At 39.1% G+C, this 17,399-nt stretch overlaps 1 protein-coding gene across 2 annotated transcripts in view; it reads right to left on the bottom strand.

The window, feature by feature from the left end:
• The window catches only part of KLHL3 (kelch like family member 3), a 48,686-nt gene extending 31,581 nt beyond the window's left edge, over positions 1 to 17,105 (bottom strand). The window contains exons 1-3 of one of the 2 annotated variants that reach the window (XM_026696522.2): positions 16,686 to 17,105; positions 4,189 to 4,302; positions 238 to 344 (exon numbers count right to left, since the gene is read on the bottom strand). In XM_026696522.2, the coding sequence (XP_026552307.1) occupies positions 238 to 344; positions 4,189 to 4,302; positions 16,686 to 16,699 (235 nt within the window). In that variant the 5' untranslated portion in view covers positions 16,700 to 17,105. Of the gene's footprint in view, positions 1 to 237; positions 345 to 4,188; positions 4,303 to 16,087; positions 16,621 to 16,685 lie in introns of those variants that run through there. The other variant, XM_026696523.2, reaches the window with a different exon arrangement.
• Between the last annotated feature and the right edge of the window lie 294 nt (positions 17,106 to 17,399).

The raw sequence follows: 17,399 nt of genomic DNA, 5'->3' as shown, positions 1-17,399 counted from the left end.
CATAGCCATAAGACATTCACTAACAATGAGGAATACTGGCTTATACTGTAAGTGATATACTTCGTGCTCCTTTTTCCTTCTTCTGAAAGAACACTTCTTAATAAAGGCCATATTACCTCGACTTTAACATCCCTCATCCATATAACAGCATCTCATGTAACACCACCAAGTAACATTCTCTCTTTACTCTCCCCGAAATAAGAATAGTTATTTGTTTGGAAAACAAAACAAAGTTACCTGTAAACATTGCACAGAAATATGGACTGCAAGCTGCTAGGACAATACGGTGGGCTTCGATTTCAATGTCTTCAGCAACAATTACCACGTCGCAAAGAAGCCGCTTGCTGTGAACATATCAACAATGGTGGTTTCAGAACCAATCTGGCAGATACAGAACTATTAAATAAATGCTAAATGAACTAGGCAACTAGGCTATAGATGCCGTGCTTATTTACATTTTTATTAGGATCTACAGTATATGCCACCTATTTGAATAAATCTTCCCAGATAATAAAATTTACAAAAATATAACAAGACAATAATAAGAAAATCAATTATACAATAACCTCCCCCCCTCCCCAATTCCCAATTCCAATGAGTCTGGGTCACGTATGCAGTGCCCTTGACCGAATTCAGTTTCAATTACAGGCTAAGCCTAACAAATTTCCCAAGGAAAACAATGTCACAAACAAGTCACAACTGAGAAATAGCACTCCCTTGCCTTGTTCAATCTGGCGAAACAAATAATGAGCTACAAAAGCAGGGCTCCACAGTGCCAACTATTTATCATGCAGATTGGTTGACTGATTTTTCAACTCAAACTGCTTCTCTCTTTACAAATATAGGCAATTTAATGTGGGCTGGAGAGTGGTTGCGCACAATCTGAAAGTGATATAATGTGACACAATGCGGTTGCATGCATTAGCAAGCAACGTTTGTACCATTTGTAATTTCTGAATGGGATAGGCCTACCTACTGCAAATTATAGCATGACAACTCAGAGCAGACTCCTACTCAAGTTGATAACCTTTTCAGAGTTATTGGAACAATGCCTAAAAAGTCTCCGATTCTAGTTTTTTCAAGAAAGAATTTGAGGTGCAGCAGTTCAAATTTATCAAAAGCACTCCAGGTTGGAGAAGGCTGGACTACAAAGCATGCACAAATAAAATCAATCTAAGCTGGTAAAAAACATTCTCAACTTTCACTGCTATATTAGACTTCCCAGTTAGTGTTGAATCTAGAACTCAGTATTTGGCCCCTCAGAAATACAATCCAGTTTAAAATCTGGTGTAAAACTCAATCTGAAATAGGTAGTTTCTCAATCCCTTCAAACTCTATCTTTCTGGATAAAATTTTCACTAGCTCACCCTCATCTGTCTCTAAAGACCCTCTAGTTTTGTTTTTAAAGCTTAGTTTAGAGCAGGACAATTGGCCAAAAATAAAGATGAAGTTAATTTCAGTGTTATTTAACTCCGTGACTGTCTGGTCTTCCCTCTTTAAACTGGTACAGGTAATCCTCAACTTGCAACCACAATTGAGCCCAAAATTTCTTTTAAGTGAGACATTTGTTAAGTGAACTTTGGCCCATTTTACAACTTATCTTGCTGCAGTTGTTAAGCGAATCGCTAAAGTTCATAGGTTAGTAACAAGGTTAAGTAAACCTGGTTTTCCCATTGACTTTGCTTGTCAGAAGGTCACAAAAGGTGATCACATGACCCTGGGACACAGCAAAGGTCATAAGTATGAACCTGTTGCCAAGTATCTGAATTTTGATCACATGAACATAAGGATGCTACAAAGATCCTAAGTATGACAAATGGTCATAAGCCACATTTTTCAGTAACACTGTAACTTTGAACAGTCACTAAACAAACTGTTGTAAGTCAAGGACTACCCGTACTTCTATCAATATATTTAACATCCACTTTTATATTATTCTGAATTTGCATAATTGATGCAAACTAAAATAGATGACCCCAAGGACATTGTTATTCAACCTACAAGGCTTTGGGTGAGTAGCATCAGTTTCTTTATTTAAAAGAGAATTAGTACAGTTCCTATTTTGGTTGCTTGCTTGACTTTAAAATACAAAGATCACATTTCTTATTTATCTATATAAAGGCTCAGGCATACAGAAAACTTCATTGAAACAAACTTGTTTCATATACATTGCATTTGCGTAGGCTCATCTGGGGATTGGCAAACATTAACACATCAGGATAATCAATAAGTAAACATAATTTAATGTTGTCTGAATTTTCCAGCTCCAGAGCTAACAAAATGGCAGGTCCAATCAACTAGCCATTCCTGGACTAGCCCACCTTGACAGGGAAGACTCCAGAGTGCAACTGACTTTTAAGGTCACCAGCACTAAAGAATCCCAAGCTATATGGGCAGATGGCAGCATCAAGTCTTCCCAGCTACAACTCTTCCTCCTTTCATGGGTAGAGTATATCCCTTTCTTAAAGAATGTTACTGGAGGCAGATGGGCTTTTCTCTTTTTCCTGTCCCTATATTGATTCAGTGGCCCCTCAACTCCTTTTCTACATAACCCTGCTTTTGGCAATCAGCTGTCACCTACCACTTTAAAGTATTCAACAAATGCCAAACTTCAGTTCTGCCATGGCTCAGCAGCAGCAGCACAGTATTGAGAATAAATCAGTGGTAAACAGGAAAGGGAAGAAATTAGAGGGATTTCGGGGCAGCTGCTATGTAACTTGTTTAGAAGGTCATCATAGGCAGCATATATTATTAGTTCCTCTAAGAGGAAGGCTGTTTTCTCCCATTATCCCCCATAGCATTAAGTTACAAATAGAATAATCTAGTATTTTAACATATTAATCTGCTTGTACCAAACAATCCACAGTCCTCCAGCATTCCATGTTCTATGCCAGCAAAGAAGGGTCAAAAGCAACTTGTTACCAAGATAATTCACTCAGGATTGGTGCCTTCTTAGACAAGGCATGAGAATGGTTTCCCATGTGTTCATCCCACGGTATGGCTGTTGTGTTATAAAGCAAGGTCTGTGTATCGCTAAGTAATGGCTGATGATGAGCTGTTAAACATTTCAGCTGCACTTCTGTGAACTCATTGTAGGAAGAGCTATGTTAGTCTCTGGGGGCAAAAAACCAAAACAAAACAGGAGCCCAGTAATACTTTTTCCTACTAACAAGGTTTCTTAAAAGACATGTTAATAAAAAGTATGGGGGCTAAATTCCTGGTTTTTATGTGAACCCATTGGACAGTGGTTCCGTAGGTGACACATTCAATGAATGCAACAGAGGTACCTCTGGAAAGGACTAGGTCCATGTCCTGGCCATTTTTTTTGGACAATATGTGGCAATTCAGTTAGTACCATTCTGCAATACTGCACTTTATTATAAAGGCAACCACCTGTGATTGCTGCAGAGTACCCACCTTGGCATTATTGGCCAAATTATTTTGCCTTCTCTTTTCAATTGTACACTATTGAAGTTTAACTGCACTATCTCAGAATTGAAAGCAGTACTATACAGTTCCTGTCCTTTGATTTTTTTTTAATGTCCTACTGTTTGAATTTTCCTAGTCAGACATTAGATCCTCCTGAGCCAAGTCAGTGCTTGCTGCTGTCCACAACAGACCTCATATACTTTCAGCACCTGAGAAATCTGTTCTTGCTTTCTAGATTAGCATCTCCCTGCCCCTTTTGCTAGGGTTCTATAGTTTATTACAACCAACATCAAACTAGCTACAGGGAGAGGAGAGGAGAAGCAAATATGTGGTTATTTTCAAGGTAGAAGTGGGGAAGGAAAAAAAAATCCAGTAGCAGAGTCGCAAGGCAAAGGAGGCTATCAGGGTCCTGTAAAAACAAGATAAGTCCTGGTTTGTAGATTCCCAGTTAGGTTGTTGACTCAGGCAACTCTACTGTTAACAGAATAAATAAATGTATCTATATTGCTAAAGTACAATGTCCAACAAATTGCTTAAACAATCTTGTTATTTTGTACAACAACACCAGTGATTGTGTTCTTTTTTGAAGCACCATATAATTTGGGGGATCCAAATGAAGAACTTCATACAAAGTACAGCAACTGATTTGAAGATCATGCTTGAATTGAACAAAGTGTTCTACAAGTTAGATGCCTCCAACTCCAGCCAGCAAGTGTCTAATAATTGCACAGAGACGCAAACTGGGCATGAAGAATGTACCTCCTTAATTCATTCATGACTTTGAATGCCTTTCCCATATGACAAGGATTGATGGTCACTGTCCGCTGATCCTTATCTCCATCTGCCTCAGGTGGCTGGGAGCACCTCTTGATGCTGAAGACAAGAAAGAAAAGCAAGTAAACACTTCCTTTTAATTTACAAGATCTAAGATAAAATATCACCTAAAATTTAACATGAAATCATCATCTCATTTGTTGTCACATGTTATAAGGGATCACAAGCGTTTAGCTTACACAACCAGCTGTCCACACTATGTCTGCTAGTGTAATTGGAATCCTATTTTAATATCTCATCTGTGCCAAAGTGAATGCTTTTGATGTAACTATGTGAACTATGTGCTCAGAACACATGCACAAATTCTTTGCTTAATCAGCACAAGCATTTGTGAATAGCACACATGAGGTTTTAAAGAACTATGCACATATATGTGGAATTCTTAAAAATAAAATTCACATGGAAAGTAATGTATTTAACTCCCTGACTCTTAGATTTACTAAGAATAAGGTAATGAAGGCAGATCAGTTTGTCTATCTAAGTCTTCTTGGTGAAAATGTAGTCACCATCTTTTTGGTAAATACAGTATGCTATCTGGTTTAAAAAGTAGAAAGTCAGAGCTATTGGAATTACAACTGATCTATTTATTGCACCTGAAATAAAGACACCATCAGGAAATGTTTTTGTTTTTACCCATGAAATACCCACATCAAGTGTATGAAACCAGGATTTACAAATCTGAATGGCAACACAATTAACAACCACCACTCTGCAGCCACAACCTGAAATAAAATATTCAGCACTTCATTCATTGACATAAAAAAGCAGTTCATACATTTTTCCCCAATATTTTTGTGCATGCTCAAGGTCAAATGTAGAGGACTACTGGCATGAATGTACTACCTAATCCAAAAGCATCTGTTAATAGCTCTACAGACAGGCAATTTCTACTTACACACAGGCCAGAAACAAACACAGAATCTTGCCAAACTGGTTCCATCAAAACAAAACAAAAAACACATTCACTGGCCAATTCAGCTGTAGGTAAACGCTTCCTGAAAAGACAGAAGGCTAATTGAACCATTCCCTAAAGAGAGACGGCATCACGAGCCTGAAGAAACAGCAAACCTACCCACGTAGCATCTCACAAAGCCAGCTTTCATTTTTTAACTGGGCCCTTAGCCACCATCATTAGAGACTGAGAATGGGCATTGGTAGAAGTTACCATGAACGCCCTTTTCTATCTATGCTGCAAGAGAGCCCAGGGTGGGTTGACTCCTTCCAGCAAGGGAAAAACACAGCAACCAGCTACACGATCAGCTGGCTTGAGCTCTTATCAGTTTGCCAATCGTGTTTATGATCCCTCCAAACTGCAGGCATGGGGGAGGTCTGCAGGCTCTGCCCAGCTTGCCTGCACAGAGCTCTGTAAAGCTGCTCCCAACGTTGCAGGAGAAAGAGAGAGAGAGCCCTGCTCTCCTGGAAGAGCAGCTGCCCAGATCCCTGGGAGTTGCTTGAAGAGAGGAAAAAAGTACTGAAGATCGCTGGTGATTGCTATCTAACAGAACGCTTTCAGAGACACAGCTACTGACTGAAAGGAGCTGAGTCAAAAGCTGGGGTCTCTCCCGGGGGCTGGCTTTTATATCTTAGTACAGACTCAGCTATGATGTCATCGGAAGGAGTCAACCCATCCTGGGCTCTCAATGCAGCATGGAGAACTGGGTGATTTTGCTTACGCTCCCTCCTCCTCCTCCGGGGGTTTTTTAAGGAAAGCTGTTCCCTGCCCTCATTCCTATCCAAGTCTGTCCTTTCAGACACAACTTCATATGCTCTCCAAAACTTGTCTCCCCTGGAAATAATCCCACTGGGTGTCTCCCTCCTCCAATACAGGTAGTCCTTGACTTATGACCACACTTGTGCCCAAAATTTATGTTGCTAAGTGAAACATTGCTGAGGTGAATTTTGCCCCATTTTATGACCTTTCTTGCCAGTTGTTAAGTGAATCACTGTAGTTATTAGCTTCCCATTGGCTTTCCTTGTAAGAAAGTTGCAAAAGGGGATCACATGACCCCGGGACACTGAAACCATGAGGAATGATGAGTCAGTTGCCAAACATCCGAATTTTGATCACCTGACCAAGGGATGCTGCAACGGTTACGTGAAAAAAACGGTCATAAGTCACTTTTTTCAGTGCCACTGTAACTTTGAATGGTCATTAAATAAACTGTTGTAAGTCAAGGGCTACCTGTATTCAATTCCCTCAGGCTCCATAGAAAATCAGGCATTCCCCTCAAGGCTTCTCCTTAACCTGGAGAAAACAGTCTAGCAATCAGGTAACTTTTACAGCATCTCTCAACCCTCATCCTTCACCCTTTGAAGGCTTGTGCAATGTACTAGCCCAGGCTACCAGGCAAAATGCCCCACAATGGAGTTTTCTTCAGTGGGTGGGAAAAAAGCAATCGAGATGGTTTTTATATACTTAGGCTGGTAGAATTAGAATGATTGTCTTGGATTGGAGGAAAAAGAGAGGGCAAGCAATGTTAAATAAAATGATGGTTTATTAGAGGGAAAAAGAAAGTGCAGCTGGACACCCAAACCCTTACAAAAGAGCCATTCATTTATTTGTTGGCTTGCTTGTTTGTTTCCCGCTTTTATTATTTTTATAAGTAACTCAAGGTGGCAAAGTTAACTAATATTCCTTCTTCTTCTTATTTTCCCCACCAATACTGTGGACCAGGGCTGTCAAACTCCTGGCCCACAGATGTGTCACCCGCTGGCCACACACACGCCCAGTTTAGCGGAGGGGGAAAAAGTCCCAATATGTCACGTGACACTGCCATGATGACGTGAGTCTGTCACCCCTGCTGTGAAGTGAATTGGGCTGAGACAATGACTGGCCTAAGCTCATCCATCCAATTTTTCATGCCTATGGCGGGACTAGAACTCACAGTCTTGTGGTTTCCAGACCAGCACTTTATAATCAGTAGACCAACCTGGCCCTTATTTGCTGGTGCTGCAACACCGATAACAAAGGCAGACAAGATTTTCAAAACAGTTGATTAGAGCCAAGTGCGAAATTTCAGCAGAATTTTAAAAGCAAAATCACGAGTGTTGGCCCAAAAGCAACCGATACACAGGATCCAAGCATGAGAAGAAATGGGACTTATTTCAGCAGGGCCTAACCCATAAAAACATTTTAAACATTTTGCTTGTTGTGGAAAAAAAGTGGGAAAAATGTTTCCACTTAGCCAAGACATAGAAAAACAGCTCTTCTCCCCACATTCATGTTTTGAAAGCTTTAAAATCGCATTCATGTGCTTTCAGGTTATTTATAGCACTTCCCTGAAGGGCAAGTAAAACTCCCTTCCAATTAGATCAAAAGTTTTAGTAAAGCCAACATACAAAACCTTTTTCTTCAAACTGATCAAACAGGTTTGCTCATTACAGGTAATCCTTGGCTTACAACAGTCCGTTGAGTGATTGTTCAAAGTTACAACAGCACTGAAAAAAGTGACTTATGATTATTTTTCACACTTATGACCATTGCAGCATCCCCAGGGTCACATGATCAAGTCAGACATTTGGCAACTGGCATGTTAATTATGATGGTTGTGGGGTCACGTGATCCTATTTTTGCAATTTTCTGACAAGCAAAGACAGTGGGAAAGCCAGATTGACTTAACAAGAATGTTACTAACTTAACATCTGCAGTGATTCACTTAACAACTGTGGCAAGAAAGGTCATAACATGGGGCAAATCTTAATAACTGTCTTGCTTAGCAACAGAAATTTGGGGCTCAGTTGTGGTCGTAAGTCAAGGACTACCTGTAATTAATTGTGACCATTTCAATGCCAGGAATTTAGATTCAGTTTACATGGTACAAATGTAAACATACTTTAAAGGTGTGTTGCTTTGTCCATAACAAACCCAACAGCTTCCATCCTGAGCCATGAATAAAATGCAAAAGAACTGAACAGATGAACTAATTGGAAGGAAGCAAATGAGGAAGAGTTCTAAAATAAGAAATGCCAAGTACAATATGAACATTATATTTTTAAATTTTTGGAACACTAATTGAGAAACAGCTTGTTCTATTTCGATAGCAACATATTTTCTGAGCCCTATCAAAGTGTAGCACCTAAAGGGTAAAAAAGAAATGATTTATAAAGTATAACCATTTCCTAGCAAAGCAAGGAGATTTTTTTGATGGGATTGGAATTCATAGACTTAGCCCAAGCCTTGACCTTATGTCCATGATCTACCCAGCAGGAATCCACAACATACAAAAAGAAAAAGAAAATACAAACAGAAACAATGGAAAAAATAAATTATGTTTTACTATTTGTAATCTCAGGAATGAAGACAGCTCTAATGTATATATGGACGAGTTCATAATGGATGCTCAGTTCCATTGGTGACTGCGGTACAATTCACTTTTTCACCCCAAGGCTTATTTGAAGCAATGCTACAAAGGGTAGTAAAATAGAAATATGCTTCTTTTTGACTGGAAGCATTTAATCTCAATCAATCTGCAGCTCACAAACACTACTGAAATGCAACTAGAAAATATTGAAAATTGGCAGTATGGTGGTCTGTCATTTGAATATTATTCCAGTATTTTAAGATTTAAGCTTTAACTGTTAAAAAACCAAACTCAAAACTCAACACACACACACCATATAAAAAGTTGAAAAAAATCAGCCTCACCCTCTTTTATAATGTACTCCATCATAACATGATGTAGGCAGAAAAAGATACTAATTAAAAGAATAGTTAATTGCCACAAAATAATTGCCTATCCTTGCCATATCCTACAGCAGCAATCAGATATTTTTTTTCCTGCTAACAAGTACCAATCCTCCAGTAACCCAATTTTAAAATGGTCCAGATCTTGCAAGATTCTGACAATCTCATCTCCTGCAAAATCCTCATGTGTTGTGAGATTATAGGCACCTAGACTTAATTAAAAAAAAAATTTCTCAAGATGTTTTATGGAAACGTAAAAATGACAGCAGCAAGCAAATCAAAATTCTGCCCATGTGAATTTCAAATAAAGTAAAACAAAGAGCCAAAACACTTTAAATACTTTAGTAAGAGCACATTCAAGACTCACAGCAAGAAATGGAGTAGAATAAAATCATAACTTGAATTAAAAAATTATAGTTAGTGTATCAGAACATCTGCTGTTTTAGAAATGGGCTTAAAAAGCACGAAGCATTCAGTTCCCAAATTCAGAAACAATCACGAATATAATAATGGACTAATGGAAATAAATTAAATGCCTGTTAAAGACAAAAACATACTCTTACATGAAAAAGCCTATTTTAGTAATAACTAGATAAAAGATAAAAACTAATAACTTTTTGAAAGTAAACAGAGATTACTATCTATACCAATCCACTAAACAACAGACTTTGTTTGAATAGTATTACAGACTGAAATTTGGACAAAATTTTGATCTAGTAGAGATTTTCCATTAAATCAAAGGTTTATTGTATTGTTATTTTAAATTATTAGATACACCCTGAAGCTTTTACATTTTAGAAAACTTTTTTTCCCAAGAGCCACAAAAGAAGCTTTTCTGCTTTGGGGTAGTTGGATTTTTTTTGTCTTACAGTCTGTCCTTCCTTCTTTCTGCTTCTTTTTGTTTCAGTCTAAAACCACAAGGACCCGTAATACTTCTCAACTACTAGTAATACAGTATGTGCTTGGCTGGGTCAAACTCTCCCCGCCCCGCTTTTCTCTTGTTAGTATTTTTTAGGTTTTGTCTTTTAACTATATTTTATTGCACCAAGGGGAAACTGAGCACTCCAATGGAAAAAATGGGCTTCCTATAGCATTTTTCTCCGTCTCCTTTTATATGTGCTTCTGAAGAACTTGAAAGGTTTCTTGGTATTGTATGATTTAATCAACTCTAATAGAAATACCACAATTTTTCAGATTTCTTCCTCCTGAACAAACTAACATGACTAAAAACAATGGAAAACATATGTTTTTGGGAGATATTGTAAAATGGAATACAATAAACATATCCCAGACATTAGATAATCATGGACTGGAAAGCTTTACCAAACAAATCCTAACAATCAAAGGAAATTAACAATTATGGGTGCTCTGTTGTGTTATTTGGATATTAGAAAAAACAGTATGAACTTATTCTGTTCTACCAGTAGGTGCTTTGCATTCTCTTCAGACATTCTTCCAATAGGCTAGGTCCTAGATCTTGCAAATATCATAGAATTAATCTGTACACAATGCATGTTATATTAATGACTTTGCCTTTAATAGGAATATATAACTGATTAACTGGGATAATTCAGTTAATCAGTTGCTAATCAAGAAACATACAAAGAGATTGCTAGGGAAAACTGTAGAACAAAACAAAAAGCTATTAAAAAGGTAGATTAAAAGATTTAGAGAAGACATCATTATTGTTTTAAATCTGAATCTGCTACTTTTGCCACTCTGAGCTGCTGAACTAAAGGCAGGATACACATTTAACAAATAAATTTAAAATTATTACATTAAATAATTTTTAAAATGCTCTCATGAAAAATGAGGAGACTATGGTAGTTCCTTCTTTTTCCTGCATTCACTAATTGTCACAATATATTATTAATTACCAGAAAAAGAAAAATCTCATCTTTAGGCACGGGTCAGTTTTCCAGACTGCCAGAAGCAAAATTAACTTGCTTTCAACACTGAAAAGCAGGAAACCTGCCAACATTTATGACAACATTAAAACATACTTTATACTACATAATGCATAATCAACAGAAAATTCAACGAAGAAGGATCTATGCGTGTATAGCTATTAAACACATTCCAAGGATAGCAGATGAGTTAAAACAATCTACATGCCATGCATATCTTTCATTGGAATAAACCATGTGAAGAGACACTCCACTGGAATGTCAGATCAGAGTAACATGAAATGGTAGAAGCCAGAGTGGATTATCCTTCTACAAGCTCAGGATTCTTGCCATGAACTGATTAAATGTAGATTTATATCTATATCGTATTATCTATAATGGAAACTGTTCCCCTCCAGAATGAGAGCAGCATAGTCGCATACATGTCCATTTACTTAAAAAAGAGTTATGCATAATGGGCAAGGGAGAAAAAAACAGATAAATTGAACAAAAAGTATGTTCTTTCTTCTCTAGCCAAGCTTCTTTCTTCCAAAAAAATTTAGGAAAAAACCCATTTGGAATTACCCAAATGCTATAGAAGTGGCTTCACTAAAAATACAGTATATGGACATATAGGACACTCAAAATAAGATGCATTAATAATATGATAGTAACAGATAACAGATAATCAGAGTTGGAAGGGACCTTGTAGGTCATCTAGTCCAACCCCCTGCCCAAGCAGGAGACCCTCCACCATTTCTGACAAATGGCAGTCCAATCTCTTCTTGAAAGTCTCAAGTGATGGTGCTCCCACACCTTCCGAGGGCAAGTTGTTCCATTGGTTGATTGTTCTCACCGTCAGAAAGTTTCTCCTTAATTCCAGGTTAAATCTCTCCTTGTACAGAGTAGTTAGAGTAAAAAACAAAAATGAAACCACCCACCGACTCCTGGTCATCCTGGAAGAAAGCAATGGCAAGCCATTTGTCCATCTAGGTCAAGCTATATTGGAGGACAACCATTTTTGTATCCTAACAAAGTTTTCTTTATAAAATACAAAATATGTTATTGAATTTTAAAATGTGAATGCTAGAGGACAAGTCATCTATCCCTACCTGCAGGCTAATAAAAAATCAGGTGTAACATGCTATAGAAATTGTTGTTCTCAGTTGGTAGAGTAAATGCCAGGACAAGAAAGCAATTCCCCCAAAACCAGAAAAGCCAGTCAGTGAAAATGAACTACAGGCTCTTGATGCAAGGAGTTATTGGGGGCGGTGGGGGGTGGAGGACATTTCCTTTAATTTCTACCTATATCAAATGATCAGGGTAAACTTCAAGAGAAGAGAATATCTGTAGCTCAGGGTTGAACTGTGGCATTCTCAGTGCTCTCTCAGCTTGGTTGTTGCTTACAGATATTTCACTACCCAACCAGGTAACATCATCAGTGTAAATAAATAAGGGCTTTGCTGACTGTTTATATAGTTTTATCTTGCCTGTCATAGAAATGATAATAAAACAGTTTAATTCCCAAATGAGTATAGGATTCACTGACTGCCCTTTTATATACAGTTGCTCTTCCTGCCAGTTTTGTAGTGGGTAGGTTCAAAGTGCCACCAGCCACAAAAAATGAGAGGACAACAATAAGATTCTCCCCCACTTTCCAGTTCTGGTATCCAAAAATATTTCCTTTCATAGAAGAATTTGACAGTGTTAGGAATGATAGTCACCTAACAGTTGGGTTGGCAATATATAAACCAGGATAGTCATTTAATACGGTTATATCTTTAAGAGAATGATGTAATTATGATTGGCTGAGGTTCCTCCAACGGTCATAAGATTGTTTGTTCTCCTCTTGCATTACCCTTATGCTTTTTGCCTGAACGTCATACTGCCTGAATTGTTGTGAGTCTTGCAACTGTTCGCAAATTCCGTTTACTGAACTTTGTTTATGATACTGGTAAAGAAAAGGACTTCGTTTTTGGATTATCCCTGGACTGTTGTATTGAATATTACCTGCTTTAACCGTGTATGATTTGGACTGTTTGTTGGACTTTGTTTATCCATTTACAGGAAGTAAAACCTACATTTTACTATTCAGTGTATCTGTATGCTGGTTGTGTGTTATTCCTCACCACTCTCACTACGTTTCCCTGAGTGCACTCATTCTCCTAACGGGAAATACCTCAACAGACAGGAACCTCTTTTTAGTTATCAGATTAAAACATGATTATCCTCTACTGCACTTTCAAGGAAATGAATGTTATCATTCTAATGCAAATGTTATTTTAATCACCGAAATGAGCAATCCATTTAGTTATTTGAATTTGATTTTGAGGTTATGGGGAGAAGTAGAGAACTGCTTTTTATTCATGTGTCCATATCCCTATTATTTCATGTTAATTATGTATTTAGTTAACTATGGTATAACTGTCAAAACACTGCTTGTTCTAAAATACTTATGTTGGTTTTTATTGATTACCGGTAGATTTATCCCTGCCACCATTTCAACTTTCAGCAGTTAACAAAAGCCATGTCAAATCAATAGTACAGTAAATTTACAATAACAAAATCACAATATAAAATTTAAAATTATAAAATAAAATGAATCAAGGAACGAATCAGTGGGATAAATTTCTTCTTCTTTAGGATCTCCAAAACAATTTGATTTTTAAAAGCTTAGGGAAAGCCAATGTGTGTGGTCAATCTGATTTCCAGAGAAGACAATTCCATAAACACCTTCCCCATTCAGAAGCAGGACCTGAAATTCTCCACCTGTCACACCTGTCATTTTACAAAAGCTTTTAGGGGTTTTTAGGCATGATTCAACCTATCTATCATTGTTCATTTTAACGTTTAATTGTCCTGTAGGAGTGATCACTTTAGCATGCTAGTTTGCCTTCTGTATGTACGCACAAGCCCTTGAGTCAATTTTGATTCCTGGCATACCTGATTAGCATTCAATTTCCAAGTTTCTACCCTGGTGCTTTAACCAATATACCACATTCGCTCTTCTGATAAGCGGGAATTTTGTGATGGACTATATGTATTATGACAGATGTCTCATGAATATAGGTAGTCCTCAACTTAAGACCACAACTGAGCCCTAAATTTCTGATCTAAACAAGACAGTTGTTAATGAGTTGTGTGTATCCCATTTTACAACCTTTATGTCATAGTTGTTAAGCGAATGGCTGCAGTCATTCATGAATCATGGGGTTATTAAGTGAACCTAGCTTCCCATTGACTTTGCTTGTCAGAAGCTGATTAAGGAAGTTACAAATAGTGATCACATGATCCCAGGACAGTGTAAAATACATGCCAATTTGCCAAGCACCTGAATTCTGATCACATGTCCAAGGAGATGCTGCAATGCTAGTAAATGTGAAAACTAATCATAAATCACATTTTCAGTGCTGTTGTAGTGTCAAACTGTCACTAAATGAATGGTTGTAAGTTGAGGAGTAACTGTATCCTAATTATGTGCTTTTGAAATTCTAAATATGCTTCTAAATATTGCCTACTCCTGTGCCAAATCATACTATAAATCATAGTATAGATCAGAGTTTGCCAAATAAACCACAACTGATTGGGTTCACACACTGTACCTTGTCACAAAACTATAATTTATTGTCAAAAAAGTCTAGGTTTGAAAAATATACTGGACCCAAAACATTTTCACTCTCCTTTCGGCTTAGTGAACCAGGCCACGGATAGAGAGAAAAAGAGGGCACATCTCATGCACTTTAATAGCATTAATTCCCAAGCATTAAAATAACTTGAATAGGAGCACTTTTCCCCATACTAACAGTAGCAAAAGCAAGCAGTTGCTGTTCTATCTTACAGTACAGCAGTCTGTCTGTGTTATTTTTTTCCTGAACAAGTCCAGTTAACAATGTAAAAAGGAAGTGCTTGACATATCCTGTTTTTTTTCCGAGAGAGCAAGATTTGAGTTTGCATTGGGTAGGATTGGCCACTGGGTCATCAATCTGAATTCTCCCACAGTCAGAGGAAAACACTTTTCTAATTTTATTACTAGGAAATAACAATACAACTTCCCATCTTATTTCATACACGTTGCCATTTAATAGCATTGTAACGTAAGTTCCCAAAATTGCATACAGACTCAAAAGTTTTAAATGGATCCTTCAGACTTCCTCCAAAAGTGCAACATGACATGGTACGTTAAATACAGGCAAATAAATTTAATGAAGTGCTGTTCATCATAAGAACAGCACTTCATTAAATTTAATTGTAATTAAGCATAAACATAAATTACATCAAATTTAGTCATTGTTCTGGCTCTGGAAACCTCTTGGATTTAGTTCTGAGTTCATAACTCTGGCCTTGGGCCCCAAAATTCATGCATTCTGATATAGGTTAGTCATCTTTTTATTAGATGTTAATGCATCTTCATCTGGCATCTTACAAGTCAAAACTAGTGTTGGCTTTGTGTTTGCAATAATATCTTTGCAAATATATTGTATTTTTCTTAGATTTCTTAAAAAAAAAATAGGCAGGTTAAGAAGATCCCAAATAAACATCAAAGAAATGCCAAACATAAAAAACAGAAGAAAAATTACAGGTTACAATGTTTTGGAAGACATCATTTGGCACTCAGCTGGAAACAAGAGTTCAGCTTTTTACCTATGTAATGAATTGTACAATTTACTATCCTTGAGTTGCGTGCAATTCAAGAACACTCATTGTGATACACAGTGTATTTTAGTCATAACTTATGATTATGGTTAAATATTAGGGACTTGCCAATGGATCATATGGAAGCTCCTCTTGGAAATCGTGTATATATACGAAACTGCTCCCCATTTCGGAGCTATTATTCAGCCACAACTACCACCACAACTCTCAAAGAGCAAGCAGCATCCCACACTAAGAGAACAGATTGTGTGAATCTCCCCGGTGTAGCTGTACAAAACTGTTCCCATAGCAACGGCAAAGGCACCCACTCACACATATTTCCTGCAGCTTGAGATTCATTAAACCCAAACAATTTAACCTTTCACCTATGTTTAATTACCGTGCCAAGCAACTAAGCAGGCGTGTATGTGTGGATTAAAAAACGAATTGCAGAACAGTGGAAAGAAGGGGAGGGGGGGGGGGATACAGAGGCAAAAGGGAAAGCGGAGTTCGTGCCCGAATCGGCAGCACCGAATCTAATCACTGCGCTTGTCTCTTCGTGTCCGGGATCTTCACTCACAGGTCAAACACACCCATGCACGCACGCACACACACTCCTCACCTCACCATCTTTCCGACGAGCGTATTAAAACCCGGAGCACGAAGTTTGCCCCGCCGAAAAGGAACCGGCTTGCCCAAAATGACCGACCGCTTTTCGAAGGAGACCCTAGAAAGTGCGCGTCGAAGGCTCGGCGGAGGAACGGAAGGAGAGAGGGAGACACTTTCAAAGAAGGGCCACCGGAGACAGGAAGTGTGTTTGTGTGTGCTTGCGTGCGTGTGTGTTTGTGTGCGCGTGGTAAAACTGATGAAAGAGATTCGCGGTGAATGAACCCTGGGTTTAAAAAAAATAAATGAAAAATAAAAAAGTCACCCGGAGGAAACGCCACTAAGAAAAGGGGAAGATTCGTCAGAGGGAGCTTCTCCCAACTCGGGGCGGCGGCGGTGGATCAACCTCCGGGGCCCGCCATCCAGCAGGAGACGCAAATAAACGGCGTCGCTTGGAGGTGACCGCAGCCAACTTTCGGAGGATGCTACCGAATCCGGCCGGCGACATCTTCCGCCAGGCTTCCGCGCCCACGCGCCCACCCCTACCGCGCCCGACGCAAGCAAAAAAAAAAAAAAAAGGAGCCTGCCCTCTTCGCCGAGCGCATCGCACCAACCTTTCGTCGTCCATTGTGCGCCGCCGGAGCGGAGCCGGAGCCCTGCTGCATGCGCCCTCGCCTCCTGCCCGCTCGCTTCTCCAGTGCTGCCGCAGCGAACCGCTCGGCGCCCCCTTGATCTGGCTGCGCTCAGCTGGCCGCCTTCCTTCTCGCCCCTGCGCCGTTTCCTCTCACGCCTAAAGCAACAGCGGCAGGTTAACTTTACAGCAGCCAGAACACTCCCTTCCCAGAGGTCCCCGCTGCTACCGCCGCCGCTGCTACTCTGCCTCCAGCCTCGGCAGCCCACTCCCTTCTGCCTTCCTTTCTCCCGCTCCGAGCATGCGACTCGGTCTCCTGGCAACACCAGCTGTGCGGATAGGTACATTGCACCACCCCGGCTGCTGCATTTGCCCGAGGCATCTTTTTGGCGGGGTTCTGCTCGGTTTTAAAAAGAGCGACAAAGGGAACGAAGCAAATGCAGCAAGGGCGGAAAGAGAAAGGAGCGATTTTTTTGGTCTTGGTCCCGTGGTTTATGGCTTAGGGAAGGGGAGGCGTGTTTCGGAACGCGCGCTCCTTACATCGGACTTATTTGGATTTCGTTCTCGCCTATTCCAAAACTCCAGGCTAGGGAAATATATTTAACCCATGTTTAAAAGATGCGTTAAAAAGAGGGAAGCAATTCCAGCATTCTTTGAAACAAACCTAGCCTTAAAAGGCGGCAGGGTTGTTAGGACG

This window comes from Pseudonaja textilis, chromosome 2, assembly GCF_049901715.1.
Source record: "Pseudonaja textilis isolate UNSWEBS1 chromosome 2, rPseTex1.2, whole genome shotgun sequence".
Lineage (NCBI taxonomy): Eukaryota > Metazoa > Chordata > Lepidosauria > Squamata > Elapidae > Pseudonaja > Pseudonaja textilis.
This window is presented reverse-complemented; position numbering and strand designations above follow the sequence as displayed.